General features: G+C 48.5%; 1 protein-coding gene across 1 annotated transcript in view; it reads right to left on the bottom strand.

Moving 5' to 3' along the window:
* Positions 1-6759: 6759 nt before the first annotated feature.
* The window catches only part of SLC27A5 (solute carrier family 27 member 5), a 7966-nt gene continuing 1108 nt past the window's right edge, over positions 6760-13617 (bottom strand). Inside the window, exons 2-10 of the mRNA XM_027861087.1 lie at positions 11592-11801; positions 11172-11330; positions 10125-10249; positions 9636-9830; positions 9277-9367; positions 8912-9110; positions 8644-8741; positions 7764-7894; positions 6760-7640 (exon numbers count right to left, since the gene is read on the bottom strand). Coding sequence (XP_027716888.1) covers positions 7464-7640; positions 7764-7894; positions 8644-8741; positions 8912-9110; positions 9277-9367; positions 9636-9830; positions 10125-10249; positions 11172-11330; positions 11592-11801 — 1385 coding nt within the window. The 3' untranslated portion in view covers positions 6760-7463. The remainder of the gene's footprint in view (positions 7641-7763; positions 7895-8643; positions 8742-8911; positions 9111-9276; positions 9368-9635; positions 9831-10124; positions 10250-11171; positions 11331-11591; positions 11802-13617) is intronic.

Here is a 13617-nt window from a genome sequence, read left to right as displayed (position 1 = left end):
TTGAAAAGGAAGGGGAGATATCTGGAGAATAAAATTAAGGGGTGAGAGAGGATTATACAGAGAGAAGAAGAAAGGGAGAGGTAGAATGGGGTAAATTATCTCACATAAAACAGACAAGAAAAGGCTCTTACAATGGAGGGAAAATGGGGGAAGGTGAGAGGGAATAAGTGAGTCTTATTCTCATAGGATTTGACTTAAGGAGAAAATAACATACACATTCAATTGGGTATAGAAATCTATCTTACCCTATAGGGAAATGGGGGAGGGAAGGTAACAAGAGAGCAGGAGGATAATAGAGGGGAGAGGAGATTGGTGGAGGGGGTAATCAGAAACAAACAGTTTTAAAGAGGGACACGGTGAAAAGAGAGAATAGAATACATGGGGGGGCAGGATAGGATTAAGGGAAATATACAGTTTTTCACAACATGGCTACTATGGAAATGTTAATTTTATTTGTCTTTCTAAGAACAAACTCAGTAGGTTGACAAGAGCTGTTATGGGAATAGAGAAGACCAGGATTCATCTTCAGAAGAGGATACTGAAGCAAAGAAACTCTCTTGTTTTACTTTTTGTTTGTTTGTTTTTTGTTTTTTGGTGAGGCGATCAGGGTTAAGTGACTTGCCCAGGGTCACAGAGCTAGTAAGTGTAAAGTGTCTGAGGCTGGATTTGAACTCAGGTCCTCCTGACTCCAAGGTCAGAGCTCTATTCACTGCACCACCTAACTGCCCCAAGGAACCCTCTTCTACCCCAAAGAATAATGTCAAACAGTCACCTGTCCCAAAAGAATGCATAGAAGAACTTTAAAAAGACTTTAAAAATCAAATGAGAGAGACTGAAGAAAAACTAAAAAGAAAAATAAGAATAATAAAAAAAAAAAGATTGTGAAAAGGAAGTCAACCAATTACAAAAGGAGATCCAGAACCTTAAGGAAGGAAACGAGTCCTTGAAAATCAGAATTGGGCAAGGGGAAGCCAGCAAAGTTATAAGAGATGAAGAAATAAAAAAACAAAATATAAAGAATGAAAAAGTAGAAGACAATATGAAACATCTCATAAGAAAAACAACTGGGGCAGCTAGGGGACACAGTGGGTAGAGCACCGGCCCTGGATTCAGGAGGACCTGAGTTCAAATCTGGCCTCAGACACATAACACTTACTAGCTGCATGACCCTGGGCAAGTCACTTAACCCTATTCCCTAGCCCAAAAAAAAAAAAAAACAACTGAACTGGAAACATAAGAATAATCAGACTACCTGAAAGCTATGATCAAAAAAAGAACATACAATAATACAAGAAATAATTAAAGAAAATTGTCTTGAAGCATTAGAACAAGAGGGGAAAGTAGAAATAGAAAAAAATCCACCTATCACTACCTGAAAGAGATCCTATGAGGAAAACTCACAGGAATATTGTAGTCAAATTTCGAAACCCCCAGATCAAAGACACAATGTTACAAGTAACAAGAAAAACTAATTCACATATAGTGGTACAACAACTAGAATCACACAAGACCTAGCAGTGATGATACTGAAAGATCTCAGGTCTTGGAGCTCTGTATATTGAAGAGCAAAAGAGCTGGGCTTCCGGCCAAAAATATCATGTCTAGCAAAGCTAAGCATAATTCTGAATGGAAAAAAAAATGGACATAATGAATTGTCATACTTTCAGGACTTTCTTAAAAACAAATAAATAAATAAAAATTAAAAATAAGAACCCTTGAAATCAGTAGAAGATTTGACATAGAAGAGCCAAGAGAAATATAAGGCACCTACCAATCGATAACCAATTACAAGAGACCCAATAAGGCTAGAATGTTTCCATTTTATGTATGTAAAATGTAAAACTTATGTCTAAGATTGTTATTAGTAATTAGGTAGCTTATAAGAAATATTAGCATATACCTGAGTATGATATGACTTCAAATAGTAAAACCACTGAAGAACAGCTAGAAGAGTAAATATCTTATACAAATGAGGTGTAAGAGGAAGAACCAATACAGAGGAATTAGACGGAGGAGGCGGGCTATTCATTCTGGAAACCTACTTTCATCGGGAATGGGTTCAAGAGGGAAAATATATATATATATACATCTAGAAGAGTATAAAAGTCTTCTAAATTTAGAAAGAAATGAAACTCTAAGGGAATAGGGAGGGGGAAGAGGATAAAGGAGGGATCTTTAGAGAGGAGGATGCAGGAATAGGTCAAAAGGGGGATATAGAAGGTTGTTTAGAAATAGGGGAATGGGAGGATAAGGGAGGGATTGCTGGAGAGGGGGGTAGGTTAAGTAATAGGAGGGCAAGGTAGAAGGTAGAAGTAGAGGAGTTAGGAAAAATAGGAAATAAGAGACACGCGTAAACAAAAAAACAAAGATTTGGAGTAGAATTGTTAGGGAAAGTATATGTTTAAACATGTATGTATGTGTATGTGTGTACATGTATATGTATATATATATATATATACATATATATATATAAAGTCACATCTCTATATAAATATATCCACACTTAATGATAGCCTCAGGGTTGGGGTAGGGAGGAGGATGGGGGAAAAAAAGAACAAAGCTAAAAGCATACAGCAGAGAACAAAAGAAAACCTACAAGGAAACAAAAAAAGATGGACAGCTTTCAACATAATGTGCAGTATTTAATATATAGGCTTTCTTGAAATGAAAAGTTATTGCTATATATTCTGAATCCTCTGCTATGTTCTGTTGTGTACATGACTTTTTTTTCTTTTCTTATTTTATATTTAAGTTTATAATATGTTTCTTTTTCTTTTCTTATTACGTATTGAAGTTTTAGTACTTGTCTAAAATAAAAAAAAGAATAAAATGTTCTGTCAAGCTGAGTAGAATCCTAGAAGAAAAAAGTGGATCTTTAATAAAATAAAGAACTTTCATGCTTTTCTAATATAAAGACCAGATCTAGGTAGAACCTTTGGAAGGAAAACATGGAGACTAGAGAAATATAGAAAAATAAATTTATTTGAACATTTGAAAGGAGTTGTGTGAAGATATAGGGAGAAAAAAGAGGTGTCTCTGCAGAATCTTAAATTGTCAAAGGGTATTGAGAGTTAAGCTACACGTGGGCAGCCAGGTGATGCAGGGGATAAAGTTCTGGGCCTAGAGTTAGGCTTATTCTCCTGAGTTCAAATCTGGCCTCAGACACTTAGTAGCTGTGTGACCCTGGGCACCTCAGCTGCACTGCTTCTAGGCTTCTTGTCCCAGCTCCCCATTTCTTTCTTCCCTGTGCACTAGGCCCCCAGATGACTGGAAGCCCCCCCCCATCCTCCACACCTGCCTGGCCATCAGGAGGGGAGACAGAGACGACTGAGGCCTGTATACATGGAGCCAACCTGTCCTTACCCATAGGCAGGAGATGGGCTGAGGAAGGAAGGAAGGAAGGACTGGTTTGGATTTGTTGGATTGGGTTGGACTTGAAAGATGGGGCTCTACTACTTTGTTTCTCTGAGCCTCGGTTTCCTTTGCTAGTTTCCAGCTCTAAATCTCTGCTTCTGTGAACTGTAGGATGTTCCAAGGCACTGTCAGCTCAGATCAACCTTGCGTTTATAGTCTGGGACCTTGGGAAAGGACCTCACCCTCTCTAAGCCTGCCTGCATTCCCTTCCCCATAAAATCAAGGTGGGGTGGAGGGAGCAGACCTTGATTTCAGTGATTCTGGGTGAGGCCTGGAGGCAGCTAGGCCTTTGGACCCTGGCTGGCTCAAAGTGGAATTCTTTGCTCTGAGGTCATTGGCACAGAGTCAGGCCAGTGACAGGCCGCGTCCCTCCCACAGGTGAGACTCCAGGTTCATTTCCCAGAGAGTTCATGCAGCTTTAGTGGGGCTGGAGTCTCTAGGGGCTGTTCCACACAATGCTGAGAGGAGAAGGAGTACTGGTAAAGTCAGTGGCCTGGGAGTAGAGAGAAACCAGACCTGAATGTGCATAATTGGGGAGTAGAGGGGAAATCGCCTCCTCATTCCCCTTTGTGGACATTCCCAGGAGCCCATGGTAACTAAGCCTTCTTTGCCCTAGTCCGGGTAAGTCCCTTTACTTTTCTGGGCCTCAGTTTCCCCTTATATAAAATTAAGTTTGACCTAGGAATCTCAGGTCAGTTATAGGATCCCAAATGGGGTGTGTAGAGCTGCCTAGTTCTCCAGCTTCACCCACGTATAGGGCCTACTCTGAAAGATTCACTCACCTGGGAGCCTGGCTTCATGGGCGACAAGAGTAGAGCGCTCATGGTGGGGGTGGGTGATGGCTGTGGAACTGTGTGGACTGGGAAGTCTGGTGCAGAGTGAGGAGAGGTTAGCTGAAGCTGGGAGGGAGGAAGGGACGTGGCAGGACCTCCCAACCCAGAATCATGTCCCCTCTTCCGCCAGTGGCCTATGGGGGTTGTGCTGATTCTGGTTCCAGGTATGGGGAGGGAAGGCTTCCATGTGCCCACCAGCCCAGCCCTGCCTCTCCTTCCTTTGGACACTGTGACCTCCCCCCACTACAGATGGTATAGTCCCTGTATTTCCTATTCTGCCTACTCCCTCAGTTTTCTGCCTCAGGGTCCTCCAGTATCCCAGACTATCCCAATTGCCACAATCTCCTAGCCCTTCTATGCCCCCAAGACACTCCAAAAATGGAATGGTCAATAGTGAGTCATCTGTCACTGCAAATCATCGATTAGAGACTGGATGGCCACTCATCAAGGATATTGTGGAAGACATCCTCTGGTTCCTAGGTTGTTCTAGGCCAGAAACTAAAGCAGCTTCCAGGAGCCTCCGTGGCCAGGGTGGAGACATCGGAGGCCAATGAGATGAACTGGAATCTGGCTGAAGCTCTGGGCCTCAGTGGATGACTGGAGGTCATCTACTCGTAGGGAAATGACCTGCCCAGCCCCCAACATCTATAATCCCTACCATGGGCAGTGGTCACTGCCTAAGGAGGCCTCCCCAAAGGGGTTTGAGCCCTCCCTCCACAGATGAAAGGATGACTGAAGGCCACTTCCCTCTACATGTTCACCATGGCAGTTTGGGCACCATTCTTGGGCAAGACAGACTCTGGATCTGAAGGGCAGTCACCCCTCCCCTCATTGTGCTGGGTCTGAATTGAGGGGGGAAAGGAGAGGTTGGGCTTCACTGCCTCTCCTGGGTTGGGAATCCTAGAATCTGAAGTTTTCAAGCTGTAAAGGACCTTAGAGATCACCTGGTCCAACAGCCTCACTTTACCAATGAGGAAACTGAGAGCTGGTATGTACTGAAGAGGGGTTCTTGTTCAGGTTTGGAGAGGCCTAGGTAGTCCCTGACTCTACAAGGAGACCTGCTGGTGACACAGACCCCAAGCCTAGCTAAGGGACAGAGTCACCCTTCATCTGGAGCTTTAGGCTTGGAATTAGCAGTGAGATAATTGAGGGAATTAGAACAGCAAATGGTAGTGAGAATTGAGTGAACCACACTGACTCCATTTTGTGACTCAATTCTGGAGCCAGCTCAGTTCCTTTTCTATTCAATTATGGGTTTAGTCTAATTTCTCTCTAATTTTGTAGGAAAACTTTATTCAACTGTGGGAATTGGGAGAAAATTTTGTTGCGTTGTTGGAACCTATCCCTACGTGGCTGGAAAACTGGACTACACACACATACACACCTGCTTTTTGTTGTTCAGTCGTTTAAGTTGTGCCCCACTCTTTGTGACCCCATTTGGGGTTTTCTTGGCAAAGATACTGGAGTGGTTTGTCATTTCCTCTCTAGCTCATTTTACTGATAGGGAAACTGAGGCAAGTAGGGTCAAGTGACTTGGTCAGAGTCACACAGCTAGTAAGTGTCTGAGGCCAGATTTGAACTCAGATATTCCTGAGTCCAGGCCCAGAGTTCTATACACTGTACCATCTTGCTCCATGCCTGTTGCTTAGAGACTGTTAATTAAGAACCTAGATTATGCTGACCAGAAACCCAGTCAGATCTGAAGACTGATATGTTTTCTCACAATTATACTTCTCATGTAAGATATTTCATATGTCTTTTCTGAAAACTGGCCCCACACTAGTCAATCATTTATTGTTTCCATGTTGCTTTGATTGAATACAGACACCTGGGGGGAGTGGGACCACTCTTGTCTGATTTCAGGAAATCGCACCTGTTTGCTCTCCCCCTCCCGACTTGGAAAATCCCTAATCTGTCCTCCAATTACAAATTGGATTACCCAATGTTGTATCCTGGTTAATCAACTGGTCTTATCTGATTAATTTTTTTAATGCCTAAAAGTCTGTCTCCCCCTGTCTTCAGGGTCCAGCCCTAAGCTGAGGAGGTCTGGTCCCGATTGGTTAGGCAATTGGCATTCATAGCTTAATAAATCAATATGCTCTGCAGCTCCAACTGGTGTTTACCCAGTCATTTCATCTTTCACCTGCCGCAGGAAGAAAGCCCTTACAATATCTCTTGGTCTAGCTGAGATATGGAGAACTTTGCTTCAACGGGACTGGCTCTCACTCAGCTCCTTCATGTGTTCAGAGGCATTCAGTCAGATCTGGGTTCAAATCTTCTCTCTGACTCTTACTAGCATAAATCATTTAATCACTAGAAGCCTAGGTTTCCTCTCACATAAAACGGGGATATCAATACCTGCAGTACCCACCTCACAGGGGTATGGTGAGATTCAAATGAGATGAGGTATAGAAGGTGCTCTTCAAACATTAGAGGGTTACAGGTACAGTATGCCACTGATTCCTAGGTTGGCATGGAGGTCAAATGGAATAATATACACACAACACTATAGAAATGTTACCTAGTATGCCTGATAGTGAGAAGGATTACATGTCACTCATTGGCAAAGTCATAAATGTGTTCATGCATGTTACGTATAGGAAGAACTTTGCAACCAAAACAAATAAACAACCAAATAAAGCACTCTAGAAAGGCCAGCTTTAGTAGTAGCAGCAGCATCTTCATCCTCAACAACGTCCTCATTACCGCCATCTTCATCATTCTTCTTCTTCTCATCCTCATCCTCATCAGCATCACCAAACTCATCACCATTTCATTGACCCCTTCTTCCTCCTCCTTTTTCCTCCGCGTATTACAACGTTAGATCACAAACTTCTTGAGGTCAAAGATGATTTCATCTTTGTTTCTTCTGCCCAGTGTTGTCGCCAAGCAGGAGGTTCTTGGGAGGACATTTGGGGAGCATAGGGAGGCTGCTACCTGGCTCCTCTCACCAAAATGAGAAGAGAGCCAAGGGGGATAAATTTGGGGGATTCCCCGCCTCCACATCCTCACCAAAGTGACCTGATCCTGAAAAGGTTATCCTCCATCTCATTGCCTATAAAATAGTTCAGTATTCCTTCACCTCCCTGCCCCCAACCATACAAAGGTAATCTGAGGCATGAGGTAGGTAGGGAGTATGTGGTCACCAGGCTGGAGAGGACTTGGAAGCTTTGGGTCAGGGGTCCCTGTGAATGCCTTGGGGTTTAGAGTCGGACATCAGAGCTGGAAGCTTCCATCCAAGATGGCATGGTACAAATCTAGGGTCAGTGGCTGGAAGGTCTTGGATTTTCTGTCTAACACATACAGGGGATCAGAGATGGCACTCAAGTCAAAACCCTCCTGAACCAGCCGAGACTTAATGAGCTTAAACGAGCCTGTGGTCTCTAAGGAGTCCTGGGGGGGGGAAAGAAGAGTCACTGAGGGTGACCCCAAATCTCTCGCCCTTAATCACAGCCCCTCCCTTTCTTTCTCCCATGATTCCCCAGCGCTTCCAGTTCTCCCAGGGTAGCCTCTCACCTGGATCCGAATGAAGTGTGGAGCAGCATAGACAGGGAGCCCATTCTCTATGAAGCTGTGGAGTTTCTGGCCATCAAATGCTTTTCCAGGTCTCAGCCGTACAGCTGCCATCCCGACCTTCCCCTCACAACCTGTAGGCATGTGCCAGGTTACTGGGGATGAGGAGAGGATGGGGCAGACTTGCTCCATCTGGTCATCTCCTTCCTGTCCTCCCAACCAGCTTGGGAGCCTCTTCCCCAAGCATGTGCCAGGTGCTAAGAGTCTCAGGCTTTCACCTGGCCAGCCTGGTTTTTCACATATGGCAAGGAGGCCTCTCATTCACCTCCTCCAGGAAGTCCACCAAGGACAACACACCCTCCACCTCCCGTGTAGACACATTCTCTCCCTTCCAGCTGTGGGGACACGAGGGTGTCTTTTCTGGCTCAGTGCCACCTCGGTCCCTCCAGAGACCCCTGTTCCCAGACTAGAAACCACCCTGGCCACCAATGACCATCCCTCATAAGTAAGCTCTTCCTGTAATGTCATAATGGGTCTTGAAGACAAACTTTCTTCTGACTGAAAAAATAAAAAGCCTTCCAGGTTCCCTGTCTCTCCTCCCCTTCCCTTCCCAAGAGCAGGAGGTGAATTCAACGAAAATCATAGTCACCCTCCCCTCCCTCCAATCAGTCCAGACCAGTGCCTGGCCTAGCAGCTTTCTGTCTTCACCTGCCATAGGGGCCAGACTTCCTCCAGAGTGGACAGCTCCTGTGAAAGCCTTAGGCCAGGCTGGAGCACAAAGACCACCCACCCACTCCCCCCATAGTCCTTTCTTCCCTTATCCAAGCAACCCTGAGTCCTCACTTTTGAGGGGATGGCACTTCTCCCCTCTAGCCATTCTCACCAGGTACAGGGACACCGTAGACGTTAACCTCCTCCAGGAAGTCCACCAAGGACAACATACCCTCCACCTCCCGTGTAGACACATTCTCTCCCTTCCAGCTGTGGGGACACAAGAGGGTGTCTTCTGGGTCCCTCAGGAGATCCCTGTTCCCAGACCAGAAACCACCCTGGACCTGACATCCTCCTCAGTGGAAAGCAGCCCACCTCTTCCCATCAGAACCTGAAATCCTGTCTCCCCCAGTCCCACTCCTGAAGGTCTTTTCCCTGACCGGAATGTGTCACCAATACGGTCTTGGAAGTAGAGGAAGCCTTCTGAGTCCCTAGACAGCAAGTCCCCAGAATTGAAGTAGATATCCCCCGGTCGTAGCACATCCCGGAGTAGCTTCCTCTCTGTGTGTTCCGGTGAGCCCAGGTACCCCAGGAAGGGGGAGAAGCTGGTGACAAGTGACACCAGCAGCCCTGCTTCCCCTAGGGAGAGAGATAGAACTACCGGAGAGAAACGAGGCAGGGAAGGCAGTTTTGCCTCTGGGCCTGGGAGGGGGCTGAGCTGACAAGCGTCTCCACTAAGAGGCAGCTATTTTCCTTCCCTCCCACCCCATCCCTGTGGCCCGGCTTCCAGCCCCAGCCCTCTTACCAGGCCCCACTGGGATGCAACGGCCTTTCTTGTCCCGAACCGGCTTCTCTGTCTCAGTATCAAACTGGATGAGCTCAAAGGGACTGAGCAGCTGAGGAAAGCAAGGAGAAAAGGTGCAGGGAAGGAAGACAGAGGAGGGGGCCTGCTAGGTGCCAGGCACTGGGTAAGAGCTTGAGAGGGGCTCCCCAAGGTTGTGGATTACAGGCTCCGAGAGTCTGGGATCTGCTGCTGAGTCAGGGTTCAGAGGACAGAGGTCTCAGGATCCCCCAGGAGTGGGACCTCAGGGCGGATAGTCTGGGGTGGGTGGAAGTCCCAGGGGAGGGGAGGGGAGGGGAGGGCAGAGGAAGGATCCTGCTCACCCAAAGTAGAGGGCTGCTCTTGCCTATAGCCCCCACACGTCCGGTGTAGTTAATGAAGCCCATATTCCCCTCTGTGGAGCCGTAGATCTCACAGACTCGAATGGGCCCAAAACGCTTCAGGAACTGTTTCCAGACCTCTTCCCGAAGACCATTCCCTATGGCCAATCGCACCTTGTGCTCTTGGTCACAGGGTCGCTGCAGGGAGCAGGCCCAAGGTTACCCAGGGGGTGAGGTTAGGAAGGGCCCTCCCTTGGGACACATGTAGGAGAAGGGTCACTAGTGGGCTGATTTGGGGTAGGGTCTCCCTCAGGATATGTAGTAGTAAATAGTAAATCTATAGATCTGCCTGAAGGGAATCTTGCCCTGGGTCAATGTGGGGAGGGGTCTCCTTTGTGTTTCCAAGGGCAAGTCACCCTAGGTTTTATCTGGGGATGATGAGGGATTTGTGGTCTCCCTTAGGCTAACATGCAGAGGGAGAAGCTCACTCACCTCAGGGCTGCTGCACAGGTAGCGAAGGACCTCTCCAACATACTGAATGACTGTCACCTGATACTTCCGACAGTCATCCCAAAACCTTGAGACTGAGAACTTTGGGGCCAGGATGCAGGTGCACCCTGGGCCAGAGAGGAGGGCAGACTATCAGCCTCTTGCAGGGTCTCTAACTCTCCCCAAGCCCTCAACACCCATTCTACTCCTGTACTCCCAGCCTCCTCAACCCCTTTCCTTTGCTGGGTCTCTGGAGGTCAGGATGCGGGACGGTAAGGCATGACTCAGGCACCAGAGCAGCAACCTGGGGACCATAGAAACTGGAGTCTGGTGGCCCCTCTGACGGCTAACCCTCCTAAGAGGGCCAGTGTTTCTGCCCTGTACCTGGGGGACAGCCAAGCTCTCCCTGAGAGTAGCCCAGGGCAGAGATTAACTCCCTAAAGAGCAGTGCCACCAAGCAGTCAGAAAGACTGCGGGGGACCATCTCCCTAGCACCCGCTACACCTACCTGGCAGCAGGGGAGGCACCCCAGAAGGTCCCAGAGAAGTGATAGGAAGTGGTCGGTGTCATACATCAAGTGACTTACGTGCCTCCTAGTCTAATCTCCCACGTAGTCTGGGAAATTGGGTCCTCCTTGGTTTCTCAGGCCAGCCCAGATCATGAACAAAGCTCCTGTCCCCTCCCCCCAGCCCCAAATGCAGGGAATGAGCCCTAAAGGTCAGTGCTGGGCTTGAGGAAGGGAGCTCTGGCCACTGCTGGTGAACTGGGACAGTTCAGAGGGACTGAAGTCCAGAAGGAGGCTGTGGGAGGAGTCTAGGTGACCCGGCCCAATCATAGATAGGAATGTAAGGCTGAGAGCTCAAGGAACTTGGAGACCATCTCATCCAGGCTCCTCATTTGTTTCATGGAGAAACCGTGGCCCACAAAATCCAAGGAAAGGACTTGTCCAAGGTAAGCTAGGCTCAGCTAGGTTTCCTGCTGAGTCACACACCCCCTTACTGAGCCCAGAGGCCGTCATCCCTGCCCAGCAGCAGTCCCCAAAGCTCTCACCTCGTTCTATGCAGCCCATGATGCCAACCAGCAAGGCAGAGGTATGGTAAAGTGGAAGGGCTGTGTAGAAGACATCGCTCTGCCGTACTCCGCAAGCTCTCAGGGACGACGCCATCATCAACACCCGATTGTGATTCAAGATCACTGGCTTGGGGAGGCCTGTCCGGTGGGCGTGTGAAAAGAAGAGGCCAACTCAGTCAGGTAGCAAGCACTGATTAGGTGCCTAATGTATACTGGGCCCTGGGCTAAGCACTGAGGATACAGACAGACCCTGCTATAAAGCAGGAGGTCAGCTAATTGGGTGGCAGCTGCCAAACTGCATATAGACAAGCTAGAGACGAGATTAAGCGGAAATAATCAACAGGGGAGAGACGGCCGTGGGGTCAGAGGATGAGTGCTGGTCAGAGCAGTCTTGCTCACCAGTGGTCCCAGAAGTGTAGATGAACAGAGCCATGCTTTTAGAGGTGACGCCAGCTCGAATCTGGGGGGGCACTGGATCAGAGGAGGCTGCCTCTATGCGGTCCTTCAGGGGCTCCACCCCCTTCGTGGGGGATGTGGAACTCAAGTAAAAGCACTGGACACCCTTGGCCATCAGCTCTGGAGCAATGACCTCCACCACCTCCTGTAGCTCTAGAAAAGAAGGCAGTATTACTCTGGGAAACTGGGGCACAGAGTTGCAGAAAGAGACACAAAGAGACTCAAAGTCTAAGAGAATGAAAGAATGAGAGAGAGAGAGAGAGAGAGAGAGAGAGAGAGAGAGAGAGAGAGAGAGGAGGGACGAAGAAGCTGAGATGCAGAGAATGAGACATCTGGGGACTGAGAAATCCAAAGACCTCATGAGTCCCAGAATCTCCAAGCTTGAAGGGACTTTCCTGGCCATCTAATCCAACTGTACCTCAGGAAGAGAGCCCTCTGCAGCCTTCCTGACAAGGCATCATCTAGCCCCTGCTTGAACACCTCCTGGGATGGGGAGCTCAGCACATTGTGCTGGGGGACTTCTCCTGCCCTCCAGCTTCAATGGGCCTCTTTGCCCCTGCCCTGCTCCCCGCTCCCATTACTCCCAGTTCTGCCTTGGGGGGCCAGAAAGACAGTCTGTCCCATGTGCCTGACAGCCCTTCAGAATCATGAATGGGGAAAGACTTAGCTACTCTGTGATCCAAGACAGCTCCACAGGACCCATGATGAAGCGTGCTGCCCACCTCCAGACAGAGAACTGACCGTCTCCAGTGCAGATTAAAGCAGATTCCTTTTCAATTTCTCTGCTCTCCTTTTCCTACAGCTTCTCTAATATGGAAATATGTTTTGCATGACTTCATACATGTAACTGATAGATTGCCTTCTTGGTGAGTGGGGGAGGGGCAGGAGGGAGGAGGAGAATTTGGAACTCAAGATTTTTTTTTTTTAAATAATGTTATGGGACAACTAGGTGGTGCAGTGGATAGAACACCGGCCCTGGAGTCAGAAGGACCCGAGTTCAAATCTGACCTCAGACACATAACACTCACCAGCTGTGTGACTCTGGGCAAGTCACTTAACCCCAATTGTCTCACCAAAAAAAGAATTAATGTTAAAAACAAATAATATTTTTTAAATGTGAAGTGAGCTCTTATGTCTCCTGAATCTTTTCTTCTCCAGGAACTATTCATCTCCATAGTTTCTCCAACTTATCTGCATGTGACATGGTCTCTAGGCCCTTTACTCCCCAGGATGCCTTCCCTTGACATCTCTCCAACTCATTGGTGTTCTTCTTAGACTGTTGTGCCCAGAGCTGAGGAGAGTCTAGGAAGGGTGGAGGACAGGCTCAACTCCCTAGTCCTGGAAGCTGTGTTCCTCCTGAGACAGCCCAAGAAACTGAGATGGACAGAGACAGGGATAGAGGCAGAGGCAGGGTCAGGGGCAGAGGCAGAGCCAGGGTCAGGGACAGAGGCAGAGGCAGAGCCAGGGTTGGGGACAGAGGCAGAACCAGGTTCAGGGGCAGAGGCAGAGGCAGAACCAGGGACAGGGGCAGAGCCAGGGTCAGGGACAGAGGCAGAGCCAGGGTCAGAGGCAGGGGCAGGGGCACAGGCAGGGGCAGAGGCAGAGGCAGAGGCAGGGGGAGAGGCAGAGCCAGGGACAGAGGCAGAGGCAGGGGCAGGGGCAGAGTCAGAGGCAGAGGCAGAACCAGGGACAGGGTCAGAGGCAGGGTCAGGGACAGAGGCAGAGGCAGAGACAGAGGCAGGGTAAGGGGCAGAGGTAGAGGCAGGGTCGGGGCAGGGACAGAGGCAGGGACAGAGGTAGGGGCAGGGACAGAGGCAGAGGCAGAGCTAGGGGCAGGGGAAGAGGCAGAGGCAGGGTCAGGGACAGAGGCAGAGCCAGGGTCAGGATCAGGGGCAGAGGCAGAGGCAGGGTAAGGGGCAGAGGTAGAGGCAGGGTCGGGGCAGGGACAGAGGCAGGGACAGAGGTAGGG

The sequence above is a fragment of the Vombatus ursinus genome, unplaced genomic scaffold (genome assembly GCF_900497805.2).
Source record: "Vombatus ursinus unplaced genomic scaffold, bare-nosed wombat genome assembly UNPS02014417.1, whole genome shotgun sequence".
Taxonomy (NCBI): domain Eukaryota; kingdom Metazoa; phylum Chordata; class Mammalia; order Diprotodontia; family Vombatidae; genus Vombatus; species Vombatus ursinus.
The sequence above is the reverse complement of the archived record's forward strand: the minus strand, read 5'-3'. Positions and strand labels throughout refer to the sequence as shown.